The following is a 15,276-nucleotide window of genomic DNA, read 5'->3' on the forward strand; positions in this document are numbered from 1 at the left end:
AAAGGTAGAAGAGAATGGAAACCTGTATCGGCATATGAAATCCATTTGCTCCTTGCACTTTCAGTTGTACAAGGTATTGTAAAAAAACTTGAAGAAAGCATGTATTGGACTAAGAAAATATCAGTCAGTAGAAACTCCTTTTTTCTGTAAGATAAGATCATATAATCGATACTGTGAAATAAAAAAATACTTGCATTTTGTGAACAATGATTTTTATGATCCAGAAAATCATCCTAACCCGAAACGCTACAAAATTTGGCCTATCTGTGAGCATCTGAATAAAGTATATCAAAAAGCAATTACTCCATAAAGAGATATTACCATAGATGAAACGCTGATGTTGTACAAAGGACGTTTATCCTGGTGCCAATGCAAACCCTTGAAAAAAGCAAAATTTGGTATCAAAATATACATGCTAAGTGAATCTATTTCTGGTTATATGTGGTCATTTATCATATATACCGGGAAAGGTACTTTGTTTCATCCTAAATTCCGATCTCTCTTGGTACCTTCACAAGTTGTTATGACTCTGATGATGCCGTTACTGAAACAAGCTTACTGCATCACCTTAGATAATTATTATACTTCACCAGAATTATGTGATATCTTTTTGACTTATCAAACAGATGTGGTTGGAACTGTTAGACAGAACAAAAAAGATTTACCTTTAGCATTGAAAAATAAAAAATTAAAAACTGGCGAAGTTATATCATTTAGACGCGGCAAAATCCTCGCTCTCAAATGGAAAGATAAAAAGGAAGTAACAATGTTATCATCTTTTCACGATTCTGAAACTATCGATGTAATGACCCAAAGTAAAAAACTGAAAACAAAACCAAAGGTAGTAATTGACTACAATAAAACAATGGGAGGTGTGGATCTGATAGATCAGTATCTTTCTAGTTATCAAATAGCAAGAAACGGTGGGGAAAAATATTATAAAAAAATATTCTTTCACCTTTTAGACCAAGCCGTTTTCAATGCTTTTCAAGTTTATAAAAAAATAGGTGAAAAAAGTCACATCTAAAGTTTAGACTGGATTTAATCGATGAAATAATTGACAAATACCATACTTTTATTAGTTTTTCAAGACGAGGTCATCCATCGAGTAAAACGCCATCAAATTGTTTATTTGGACGACATTTTTTGGAACCTGTACCACCTACAGAAAAAAAAAAAAAAAAGAAAAAGAAAAGAAAAGAAAACCCTTCCAGAGAATGTAAAGTGTGTTCATCAAAGAAGAATGCAAATGGAAAATGAATTAGGAGAAAAACAAGGTATTATTGTAAAGATTGCAATGTAGGACTGTGCATATCATGTTTCAAACTTTACGATACCCAGAAAAATTATTAATTTTTGAAAAATATTACAGCTATTATTGATGTTGAATAAAAGCCTTACCATTTGCAGATAATAGTGTGTGTAATTTACATGTGCATGATTTTTCTCTCTTCAAAATTTACGTGTAATCTTAAAGGCCTATATTGAAATTTTTCTGTCTAGCTTGGGTGTAAGAGGAAAGCCAAATATAAAGTAAAAGAAGGTAACTTAATAAAAAACGTTACATATTTTTAAAAAATGTTAAATTTAGCGAAAAATATAGTGTTTTTTATATGAATTTATTTTAAATTTCATAAGCATTAAAAACATTAATAAAAAATTAATGATTTTTGAATAAATTTTGTCAAAATTTTGCGACGAGTAAGGGGTTAATTTTGAACAGTTTAATAGATCACTTTTATCATGCAGGAGTGTGGCAGTGTATTTCTTCTGAAAAGGGCTTTCTCTGTGTTTCTGAAGCCATTTTATCTTATTTCAATCAGTTTACTTTCGTGTACACATTTTATGGTAATCTAAGTCTTGATGCACAATGATTTGTGCAGATCCATAGCTAATTTCCAGTTGTGCAGGCAATGATAAAAGTGTTATTTATTTATTTATTATTTTAATTTTTTTGTTTTGCGTGGTTAAGATATTTATTTGTCTTATAGATGAGCTTCTGTGCAGTGATGATAACTTACCAGATTAATTTTTTTTCCCGTTTCTATTTTGAATTTGTTTACTTACCTGTAAATTCACTTTCATTTCTGGTATTAATTCCACTTGGAGATAACTTACAGCAATGTGTTTTCATAAATTTCACCGACTCTGCTCACTGAAAATTTAGTAAGATACATTACTTCTTAATAGTGCAAGTATGGGGTGAAGTGTTCATATCTTTGTTCTTGTTAGAACCTATGATTTGAGTAAAATAAATCAAAGTAAAAATTAAAAATATAAATAAAAACTGAAAGGATTTGGATTTTAAAGTCTCTACCGATAAGAACAAAGATATTTTCGACAATGGCAAGATTCCAGTTGATAGTTAAGTAAGAATTTTTGGCACGGCACTTACAGGACTTTAGCAGTAGAACTCTGTAACTGAACTATAAAGACATTAAAAAAGAAAGTATTAGCACAAAAATGAAATAGCTTATATTTAAAGAAATGCTTAATAAAAACAAATCAATATTGAGCTTTTTTTTGTGTGTGTGTAAATTTTGATTCTCTTAAAGTCATAAATGTTTCATTATTTCATAAAATAATCTTATGTTTTTAATTTTCTAATTTCTGCATGCCATCTTTACTAGATTTAATGGATGATCTACAATTTGGAAATTTCCATAATCCATAATCGCTGAAATTTCAATTCCAGATCTCTGACTTTGCACTTATATCATTGACTTTGCACTTGTATCTTTTAAACAGCTGACTTTGCATGCCACAAAAGGGAAAATTAGTTCTATGTGTGTGTTATAAGTTATGTATGTTATGGTTCAAAAATCTAACATTTGACATGTTTTTTTAACATTATAAGCATCTATGCATTATTTGAAAAGTGATTCAATGCAAATGTGAGGGTGAATTACATGTGTTTTAAGTGTTATAAAAATATTTTTTTAGTGTCAGTGATAAAATTTTTATTACTATTATTATTTGTAAAAATGAGCATAAGTTATATGTTTTGTGTTATGATAATAAAAATACTGTCTGATTATCTGCAATTCACTGAAAATTATGAAAAAGTATTGATGAGGCAACAGTTTATTGCCAAACTAGTTATATGGCAACTCACTATGTCACCAAGAAGTATTTATATGGCAACTCATGTATGCACATACCACATGCCTGCTTAAATATTCATGAATTTGCATATTTAAAATTCAACCAGCACTTTTTTTTATCAGCGTTTCTTTTTGTAGTGAGTATATTTGTTCTTTTTGTGCCAAGCTGTAATAGGACTGTGGATTGGTAGAAAAATATCAGTCAAACCTTTTTCATTGAAGCATTGCATTAGATGCTTGAACAGTAAATAAGACACGATCAGCGATAAGTTACACATATGAACCACAAACTGATTTAATTAGGTACACAAAGGATATTCTTTTGTTAATCTGAGTTTTATCAATGACAGAAATAAGTTTAATAAACTGCAGGATTTCAATTGATTAGTATGTAATTATTTTTCTTACTGGAACTTTGAATGTAATAAGTAGTTGATTTTATCAATCAGCGAGTTTTATAGCACAGCACTTGGCTTGTTTATTCTTCGTAGGATTGAGTAGCTAATCAGAGAGTACAGAATTTTTTTTTCACAAAGAGGGGAAAAATTATGTAGAAATTATTTATTACTCAAGAAGAAAGACCCAGTTGTGATCGCCTTCAAAATTTATCCCATACTAAGTTTCTTTTTTTGCCTGATTTTAAATGTTTGACTAAAATTAAAATCAAGCAGTTTGGTGACTTAATTCTTTACTTGGTGACATGTGACATTTTTCTGTCATTTGGTAATTTTTATACAGTCAAAAGTCGTTAATTCGGACACCCATAATCCGGAATGATCTATAATCCGGACCTCAAAGCTAAAAACTTTCTGCGCATGCGCCGCGTTGACACATGGGCATAGGCGTTTATGCGTGCGCGTAAGACCTTTTACGTCTGCGTATATGCGTGTGCGCAAGCACAGAATACGTTTTCGCGTGCGCATTTTATGTATAACGGACGGTATAAGCTAAAATTATTTAATTATCTATTTCAGTTAATGTTGATGATTGCATTGTTCCTTAATTTTCGAATTGGATCCGGCTTATTATTTTTTGCAGACTGTATGAGCAATATTATAAAAGTAAACTTGAACTTTCGATTATGTCAAATAGAATTTCCGATTCTGGAGCTCCCAAAGGATCGTACAGAATGAAAGTGTGTTTCGATGTCCATCAAACAAAAAGTGGAATTGCTGCAAAAAATAGATAAAGACACGAAGAATGTGACAGAGAGGTTAGTGAAAACGAAAAAGTTTCGATTGACAAGTTAGTCGGTATTCTCGGCACAGCAATTAACGGGACTTGAACAGCGGAACTTTGTAACTGAACAAGAAATTATGTCTGTTTATAGAATTAAAGAGAAAGTATAAATAATCACATAAAACGAAGCAACTTAAACAACTTACTTTTAAAGAAATGTTTAATAAAGTAAACAAATAAATATTAAGTTTTTTTTTTTTTTTTTTTTTTTGTAAATTTTGATACCCTTTAGATCATAATTGTTCTTTATTTCATAAATTACAATTTCATATTTTAAATTTTAGAATTTCTGCATGCCATCTTACGAGATTTAAACTGATGATCTATAATCCAGAATCGCCGAAGTCCCGACGAGTCCGGATCAACGACTTTTGACTGTAATCTATTTTGATTTTATTTGATGATTCTATATCAGATTAAAACAAATATATTCTATAATTTGATCATATTATCAAAATAAGCAATGTATTTTCCATTTTTTTGTATGCAAACAGGTAATACTTTGGCAGTTTGACTACTATTTCCCAATGATAACATTGACCGCAAATTAAATGGCATGTGCTGTAATTCAAAATTGTTGGGTCATTTTTGGTAACCTGAGTACAGTAAGACCCCGCTTAACGCGGGGAATACGTTCCATCGAAGTAGAGCGTAATGCGAAACAGCGCTAAGCGAGGCTATCTTAACATGTAAATAATGGGGTTAGGGGAAGACGGATAAAAAATGGTTAGGCATTAAATTTAATAATGTTTTTTTAATAAAAATAAAATCAAACATTTATTTCTTACAAAAATAAAAACAATATAAACGCATATACTTTTAAAAACAAATAAAATTCTCAGTCAGATCATTCAGTCTATTCTGGGTTTCCAATTTTCTGCCTTTTTGTCAAGAAGGCATTATGATAGATTGGCTTAATGGCATATTGCGTTCAGTTTCGTCGTCAATCCATATAGACAGTCGTTTTTCCATTTCCTCTATAATGTTAATTCTAGAACGGGTAATTCTAGTTGCAGAGCTTGACGTAGTTGCAGTTGCCTATGACAGTATTTTTTCTTTATTCTTAAGAATTGTCCTTATTGTTGAAGTTGCCAAAATCAATGCAGCGCTAATTTGAGATTGACGTTCACCAGAATGTAATCTTCTAATCACTTGCACTTGAGTTTCCAGTGAAATGCTTTTTCTGGTTGCTTTCTTTTCTTGTTTTTTATTATCACCCATGATAAAAACTAAAGATCATAATATTTGTCACTGTATTAATCGTTATAGTATTATACAAATTTAAACTTACAATAATGCCAACAAATGTTTCAAATGATAAAAATGTGTCCACCAAGCAAGAAACACAACTACACTGTTCCGGATATGTTATTTGGAAACCTAGCGCTGCGCACAATTTCGGAGAATCCCCGGGTTGAAATAAAAGAGCGCTAAACCGAAAGAACGTTAAGCGGGGTCTTACTGTAGTTGAATGTTATAGAAATCCTGCTATGACGTGATTGGTTGTGTGATTGCAGTGAATTTGACTGACGGGAAAATATTTGTAAGAGCTTATTTCTGCGTTTTGATGTCAGTTATGAAGTACATTGCTTATTTTGTGCTGTACACCATAAAATGGATTTATGTGATGAGATTAATCTGAAGTTTCTGTACGATTTGGAATGAAAGGGGGGAAAAATACTAATTGACTGGTGTGTAAATGAAGGTTTGGTAAAAGTATATTTATGGGTACCTCTTGGCAAAAATTGACGATTTTCAGCAGTACATGGATACCGAGTTTGTGCAATTCTTGGAGTTGTTATTTTGTTTTTGTGTAGCGGCTATTTTGAAATCGTCGCTAGAGAAGAAATTTTGTTTTAGTTCTTATTTCATCAACAGATGCCGCCAATAGCTTAACTTCTGTCCAACTTTTCTTATCTTATCTTTCTTGACCCTTTATTTGGTTCATTTGAACTTAGCAACTGAAGAAGAAAGTTAAAAAACTAGCGAAACTAGTACTGCAAAAATTTTTTTTTAATTTACTCCAATTCCTAATGTTGGACTTTGTTTTTGATTGTTATTCAGCGTGATATTTAAACTAAAATGGTATAAAGCTTGTCGATGTAAGTACCATTCTTGTGGTTATATTCATTTGGATTGTTTATTCGTATTTGCGTAAAAGAAATATGTTCAAGAGATGTATTTGTGTATTTAAAGTAAAGAGGTAAATTTTAAACTATTAAATGTTTTTCTGGTTTCTTTTTCAGTAATATATCATGAAAATGTTTTCGCTAAAGAAATTTCAGTATATTATATTTTGTATTGCAAATAAAAAAAAAAATTAACAAACTATACTAAACAAAACTGGCGGCAGAGTTTACAATATTGATTCTATAGAACTTTTGATTGATAAAAATATGTCCATATTTTACAGTTATGTTTGTACCAGATATTAAGATAAATATATGTTTACTTTTATCTATGATCTTCTTGCTATTCAATTTGAAAACAATTTTCCATTTAAAGCTGATAAACAATATTTAAATTTGTTAAGCCTATATGCTTTATATAAATCATTTAGCAGCTCAAGTAGTATTTAATTATTTAATTGTACATTATACTATAATATCAGTAGTTTTACTTGAATAGTTTTGGATTTGTAATGTATTTTATCTTTCTTTTAGAGGTACAAAGAAAATTTCTTCATCATTGCATGTTCTTGCTGATGCTCTTCCATCTTATGGTACAGTTAAAACTTGCATTTTTATATCTGTTATATAAAGTTTTTTTTATGTAATATATGTCGGGAAAAAATTAGAATAACATGGTCATCTACTTCCTTTTCTTAGCCTATCATGCCTAGATGTAAGGTAATATCTGAATATGTATTATTTATGAAATTCTGTATACTGTGATTAACTTTGTTATGGACAATTTCAAGAATTAACTATGAAATTTTTTATGATATTTACTATAAGTAATCTACAAAATATCCCAACATAGGACTTCTTTAGCATAGGAACTTGATTGCAAAATCTAATTGGTGGATCCTTTCCAAAATTATGTTGTTATGTTACATTAAATTGTGCTATTATGCATTTATCATCTATATAATTTGACAAATATTGCCATGTCACCTATAAAATGGCCAATTTTCATGGTGCGACACTGAACACATCTCTTTTTAATTTGTCATTCAAATTATAATTTTAGTCCATAACAAACTGAATGACTAAATAGGAATAATTGCATATCTTCATCATTTAAATCATAATTTTATTTTTGATATCAGAAACACTGTTGGCAATTTTTCCAGAATTTTTTAATTGTTACATTATGTTATTATGCATTTATCATCATAAGACTTAAAAGGTGTTGCACGAAGCTCAAGGTGTTTAATTTATCATCAAATAGATTGGCAAGTAGCTGGTTTCCATTTAAAGTGACATTAGATCTTTATCTTCCATATTGTATAACAAACAGTGATTCAAAAACATTAAATGCACTTCTTAAAAATTTAAATGTCTATTTAAATTTTCACAATATATTTAAAAGTTTGTTTACTTTATAATATAAATATTTCTAATAGCCTGAGAACTGATAAATCCTAGAGAGGTTAACCACACTGTTGTAAAACTCTGGAAATCCTTACACTTCTGTTTTAGGTTTTTGTCAGATTATTTCAATAAATGAAAGTATTTACTAATGCCTGTTGGTAAAAGTTCTATTTTATTTTACTGTGTTTGGGCTTTTTCAAGTGAATATTGTGTGTGCATTTATGTATGTTTTTAACTGTTCTTTGACCATGCAAGTTTTAGTATATTCTAACAATCACTTATCTTGTGCAGTTTTATGGCATTCAGCATTTTATTTATTTATTTATATTTGCTTTTATATCAAATCTATAGTTTTGCCATTGTTTATTTAAAACTTTTCTTTTGACTCCATATGAACAGGAGCCAATTTCTCTTATAAAGTCGTTCATGAAGGCATTCCTTTGTTCAGTCTGATAGTCCTAGTGTTCTTTAGTGTAATAAAATAATCCAATTGAAAAGGACATTGAACACAACTTCTTTAAAATTATTTTACTAAATTTTTAAGTAGTATATTATAAGAAAATATTCCTGAAATTGAAGTAACTTATTAATCACAATGTCTTCCAGCATTCATTATCAAATTAAAATTAAGGTGTTTTTTTGGGGGGGGGTAGCAGGTTGACTGTTGTAACTTTAGGAGTTATTAATAACATTGGCTGAATTGTAGAAACACATCTTCATGATATGCTTCCTTGAATGGCTACATTTTTTCATCTTTATACACCCAGTAAAGAAAGAGCTTATTTATCCTTTATGTAAACTTATTTCTCCTTTATGACTTTCTCATTGCTCAGGAGCAGTAAAGTTGGTGGATTCTGATAGTTCAACGTGGGTTTGATTCCATGCGAATGGAAATGGGTGTTTACATGGTTTTTCCCACATGTAATGTGGATATGAACTGGTTTCCCTTTGAAATTCCTTCATAAAGGCATACTCAAGGGCTTCTTAGGCAGTTAGCCATAATTGCTTTGCCGTAATGAAATAAACCAATCTTTATTGCTCAGAAAATTTTCTTTACACAAAGTAGTAGTTTGTATAACTACGAGTATGCTTTGTGTAAAGAAATTTGATGTTGGAATTAACATTTAAATAAATAGCGGAATTTAAACCATGTGGCACGTAACAAAGCCATCACAAATTGATGTTAAACGGTGAGAAACAGTTGGCAATCTCAAACAAAAGTTACGAAATTTCTGATTGCTTTTCCATGCAGTCTTTCAAAATAAGTCTTATCAACAAAGTACCATCTAATCTGCAATGGAAAAAAAAAAAAAAAAGTTTCATGAACTTGGGCCATGCAACTTGGGTGGGGCACTTTATCTGCTGGATTCATTCACTTTCAACATAATGCACTGGTGCAGTGCAGTAGGTACGAGCATTATCATTCATTAGGAGGAAGTTATTGCTGATTTTATGCCTAAACTTGACATAAGGGTAAAAAATTTCATCTTTGTGTATTTCAGCATAGTTGCACTAGTAAAAATGTGTAGGTCAGTGTGGCCATTTAAAATTATGCCTATGCCATGATTCTACTACCTTTTCTAATGATGCCTTTTTCAGTTGTTTTTAGGCTTATTGCATGTGTTTTACTTCCCATAGATTGTAACACATCTGGAATCACATCCTAAACAAAAATGAGTCATCTGAAAACAGAATTCAGTTTTAATCTCTGGTACCCCATTCATAATGATTTATGCATCACTGCAACCAGGCACATTTCACAGTTTGAGTTAGGGGGATGCATATCATGAATTTCATCGCATGCTGTCTTCTTTTATACAACTTGTCATTCTTGGCATTTTTGGATAGCTGAGTTCCTGTAGCCATTATGGACTCTTTTGCAGTCTAAGCTGATGATGTCATTTGTCTATTTTTTTAAACTTGACAAACTATAGTCCTAAACAACCATTCTCTGTGATGGCATATTTTTGACCTTGACATTTTTATCTGTATACATCAGTGTCTTAAACTGTTTTCAGATTTTTGATGTGACACTTTTGGCTATGTTTGGGTCCATATAGGCTTGTGCCAATGTCTGTCCTGCTTCCATTTTTCCAATCGTATGTTGCTCCTCACGTCCATAAGAGGCCTTCTCACCAACAGATTCCATATTTTACATACAAAAATTTTACCCACCTATTCATTAAGTTTTTGATATTGGAATTTGAATCACATCCTTGCACTTCTTTCTATGAGTACTAAAAGATGGCGCAAAAATTTTGCATATTTTCATGTAGTGAAGATGAATTTGAACATTGACCTTGAGTCACCAACTATCTAACCACCTTTCATTTATAGCATGCATTAACATAAGGATTTTTTTATATTTCTTCTTTTAATTTTTTCACCTGCGTATTATTGTGAAGACGTACTGTTGCCATTCTGTCATAAATTCATTTTCATTAAGCCTAATGTATATAGTTTACCATGACACAACTGTTCCAGGGGCAGTTGCAAACTTTGAACTTAACTGCGAGCAATAGACTTCCTGGTCAATAGATGAGCAGTTCTTGCCAGATATCGATTTTAAGAAGCAGTTGTAATTCAATGAGAGTTTTTTCTCGTCTTCCTTACAACAGTTCATGAGTTCTGAAATTGTTTCCATTGCTTAGAAATTGTCTGACTTGAGCATTCACACATCTCACTTCTTCCATGATTGTTTACTCTGCTTCTAAATGGCCGATGATTTGCCACTTCACAAGTTCTTCCAAATTATATTTCAGAGCCATAACAAGCTATTTTGAATCTCTACATACTAAAATCAAATGCTGTATTGCAGAAATTCACCCAGATTTTCACTTTGCACGAAGTGCTTGATTCACTGATGCCTTGATTTATATATCACGTTTGATCACTTTTGACTGGATGGTGCTAATCATCATTCAAACCTTCCCTACAAAAAGGGATTACATTGATTGGATATTTCATGGAATTCCATTATTTTTGGGTATGTAATGATAAATTTTGACGTGAGAGTATTTTATTCTTAAATAATATTGAAAGAAAGAAAGCAGTTGCTTAGATAATTGCTTTAATTTCTTCGGTTCTATTTGATATGGTTTGTCCTTAAATTTTTTCATTGATGGTCCTAAAAATCCTTAATAATACCTGGTATCTTTATTCTAACATTTTGTCTGACCATTTTTTTTTTTTTTTTTTTTTTTTTTTTTTTTTTTTTTTTTTTGTAAGAGGAACCTGTAATCATTTTCTTTAACCATTACTTTCAGGCAGCATCTAGAAACATTTTCTCTTAAGCTTTGCTATACTTAGAGTTGTCTTGCTAGGAGTTTTAGAAAATGCTTGTAGGTATTGTTTGTTTATTTATTTCTGAATTTTTTTTTCATTTCCATTATTGCACAAGTTTGGGTTTTCATTTATGTCATCATTATTTTCCAATTTCAAATTAAGAATCAGTCCAGATTTTTAACATCTTCTCTGTATTACTCATGAGTTTATTGGTACTATTATAATTTTTTTCGATGTCCTTCTCAATAAGTATGTTGCTATTTAGATTCAAGAAGAAGAGAGCTTGCAATTTCTAGCTTCATAGGAGCACTACACTTAAGACTGACAGTTGATGCTCTTTTGATATGCAGCACTTTCCAGTGCTTGTACAAATCATAATCTTCTAACAATTTTGTTATATTTGTTTGCCTTCATATTATGAACATGTTATCAGTATTTTGATTTGCCTGCTTGACTGAGTCTGCAGTTCGCTGTGTCTCAGTTTACTTGTAGGTTATTTTTATATTATGAAGCATTTCAAATAAACTCTTTATTAATAAGTTGCAAAATTCCCATTGTTAGAGTGAAGAATGTTTGATACTTCAAAAATTGTAAATATTGCGAAAAGATTATATGCAGTTTCGTCAGTTCTTTTTCAGTACAGGTTAGAAAAGGGCCAATTTTTAAGATGATATTGGTATACTAAAATTAATTTCATGCTGTAGTTGGAATTGGATTTCTTATAGATCAAGTCAGCAAGAATTCATTTCATTATACAGATTAGGCTTAACTGCAATAAATCTTTTAGTGTTTTTAATTTTTTCTGACATGGTTTGTGTAATAACAATTATGTGACCATTTATTCTGCTGTCACATTCTTGGACTTCCTTGATCACGGGAGATCTTCCACCATGATCAACTGCAGCGTTAGATTAGTGTGTTTTATTAAACAATTTGCCAACAGTGGTACAGAGAGTAATACAGGATTTTCCCCCTCCCTGAAGATAATGGCACTATAAATTTTATTTTACCTCTTAAGTTGAAAATTTTTCATTGTTTCAAATGTGCAAAGTGGACTGCATGCTATATTTTCACAGTCAGTTTCTTTCACTTTATCCTTTTTTTTTTTTTTTTTTTTTTTTTTTTTTTTTTTTTTTGTGGTAATCCAAAGGCAGGCACTTGCCTGTTCCATTGGCCGCTCACTCCTAAGGCCAGAAGTGATGGCCATTTTACTTATCAAACAGAAAAGTAGATCTCTTACTGGTTAAAAGGATAGTTCTTACTAATCACGGATGCACTTAAAAAAATCACAATTTTTTTTTCCACATGGTATCACTTATTTTTATTTATTTATTGTTTTGATAGAGGTTTTAAAAAAAATGTAAAAACAGAATTAAACTGATTTTAGATACAGTTGCTCACACAAAATAGAAAATAGAACTGAACGATTTTGTTTAACAGCTAAAACAGTCACGAACATAGTAGTACTTGCAGACTACAGGTTCAGACAAAACTCATTTTACCAGTTGTATTGGTTTCATAATATAAAATGTGAAACTGGTTTTTCATAAAATCATAGAAATTTGAAGTGGAGGCATTTGCTAGCATTTTTTGAAAAGCTTACTATTTCAGTATAGTCAATACAAGGATTTACTGTAACGTAACCTAGGAATTACCATTTTTCAGGCCTTTTTACAGTAATTTGCAGCAGCATTGTAATTAATAAAACATGTTTCTAACATTATATATAACTTACCTCTGTATAGCTGTATTTGTCTTTATATATATTATATATTTGAAATTATTTTTTTAAATTTAAGGTTTGGTCAAGGAAAGAAAACCATTCAATAATGCTGTGTTATCAATATTTGGTTTGATTTTAAATTTTAGGTTCTTACAAGTTAGATGTCATTATTGGTAATGATGTTTTGAAAGATTTATCTATCAGGTAAACATATTTCTGTGAAAAATTTTTCTAAGTGTTCTTTAACCTGTTACGTAGTTCTGATGAAAATAAGAAACTTGGTATAGATTTTTTACCAAAAGCAAGACATGCATATTTTTAATGTGTAGAAGTTTCAGCAGTGCTGGATTTACCAATTTACAAATAAGACAAATGACAAAATCTCAACCTCTATACAGGCAAAAATAAAAATAAATGATAATGAATTAAAAAATATTAAATATTTTTCGTAAATCTTTAACAATATATGAAGTATTAATTTTATTATTTGGCATTTCCTTATGGTTATAGCGTCTTTTTTTAAACACTCTATTGACATCAGGATTATCATTTCGTTCATGTTTACCTTTCACATACAGTTTGTACCATGTTTTCTTGATTGCTTTTAATATGGCATCCCAAAGCATTTTATCACATTGTAGTGTCATCAGGTTTTTCTAAGCTGGAAACATAAAAAATGTGCAGTGCCCGTATCATGACTTGCTCCAGAACTTCTGATTTCCAGACAAATGTGGTTCCAATTACACACAAAGACATGACATAAGGAGAGAGTAAATACTTTACATTTTCCTCCACTTAAAAGCAACTTTGGGGGAGAGGATCCAATTGACAAATCCTAGTGGTGACAAAATATTATTTATTGCCTTTTAATTCAAGCACCATTGCAGAGTCATTAGGTTTTTTAAAGCAGGGAACATGAAAAGTGTTCAATGCCTTTACCGAACTTGAGTTCCAGACCCTCCAGTTGGCAGCTGACAGTGCTTCCAGTTACACCATAAAGGTGTGCTCTATGGAGAAAGGAAATACCTTACAATATGAACTCCGCAAGGAAGGCAGACCCATACCTTATTGATTTTTATTCTGCCACTTAGAGAAGTGCCACAGTCTTTCAATATTTTGTCTATGAGCAGCTGTTACTGGATCATCAAAGTGAAATTTATGATTCATAGTAATTTTTTTTTTTTTATGTACCCACTAGCAATCTGAATCAATAGTCAATCCTTCTTGTATATGGCCTATGATTTTTACAATGAAGTGTGGTTGCCTCTGTGCTGAATATACCAGTTTCCGTTTATAATCCACCAAATATCAGTATGAAGATCCCTGCTGGTTTTGTTTCTTCCCTGCATGAGCAGATTTTTATTTATATCCATGATTTTTTTCAGGCCATATGTGCATTAGTTGGCTAGCAGATTAAATGCAGAGAATATATCTCTCTCATAAACTATTTGAGTCAGTAGCTGTATTTCTGGAAAGGCTGAGTTGCTTCTCGTACCACTTAACATTTTCTTGGGGGGGGGGCTGGGGCATATATGTCTCAAGCATTCACTATATTAAATAAGGATAAAAAAATTAGTTTACTATGGAGGTTTAAGATTTGGTACATAATAGAATAGGAAATGGTAGACCCTGTTGATTTGTTATGTTCCTTCCTGATATATTAGTCAACTAAATGGCTTCAGTACATAAAAAAATAGTCTGTGTAGCCCATGTAAAAAGGTTAATTTATGTCAGTTCTTCTGGTCAACAGTAAACAAATCACTTCACTGTTACAAATAATATTCTAAAGGCCATTTAATTGAGTTCTCAAAATGTATGCTTTTCCTTGCAGCTTTTTATTTTGTAACTACAGATGCTTTCATTGATGTTTAGTTTTATTAAGTGGCTATTTTCACATAGTATCTTCCTTTCTTCTTGATAAGTTAGACATATTTAAAAATTTTTTAAAAAAAGAAAGTATGTTAAAACATGGAATACTGAGAGATCTGTGATGGGGGAATCGGGAATAATTGTGAGTTGTTAATATTTATATGAATTAGCAGTGTAGAATAAACAATGTTTGTGTACATTTTGTAATCATCACTGAGCACATATCTAACATATAAAAACAATACATGGCATAGTCGTCAATAGATTAAAAAAGAAAATCTTTTTTGAAGAACAATGCAGCATCACTTATGAATAACCGTAAAGATATTCTAAACAAAAAAACAATGGGAAATTGTTTACAGTGAAATCTAAACTTCCATTGCTGGTAAGTGTGTTGTTTATTTTTAATTGAAGTGGCTAAAAATATGTATTTATAAACTATTTAAAGTCCTAAGTGAAATATGGATGGATTAAAGTCACCAAGTAATCTAAATTTTGAAAGTAATTTAAGCGAAAATTA

At 30.8% G+C, this 15,276-nt stretch overlaps 1 protein-coding gene across 2 annotated transcripts in view; it reads left to right on the forward strand.

Annotated features, from left to right (window-relative positions):
• LOC118205678 (mdm2-binding protein-like) overlaps nucleotides 1-15,276 on the forward strand; it is a 156,665-nt gene that overhangs the window by 20,353 nt on the left and 121,036 nt on the right. For both annotated transcript variants that reach the window (XM_035377972.2, XM_085827615.1), the window contains exons 4-5: nucleotides 7,007-7,065; nucleotides 13,034-13,091. In XM_035377972.2, coding sequence (XP_035233863.2) covers nucleotides 7,007-7,065; nucleotides 13,034-13,091 — 117 coding nt within the window. The remainder of the gene's footprint in view (nucleotides 1-7,006; nucleotides 7,066-13,033; nucleotides 13,092-15,276) is intronic.

The sequence above is a fragment of the Stegodyphus dumicola genome, chromosome 12, assembly GCF_044657685.1.
Source record: "Stegodyphus dumicola isolate Sdum_Otavi_A_Nest chromosome 12, ASM4465768v1".
Taxonomy (NCBI): domain Eukaryota; kingdom Metazoa; phylum Arthropoda; class Arachnida; order Araneae; family Eresidae; genus Stegodyphus; species Stegodyphus dumicola.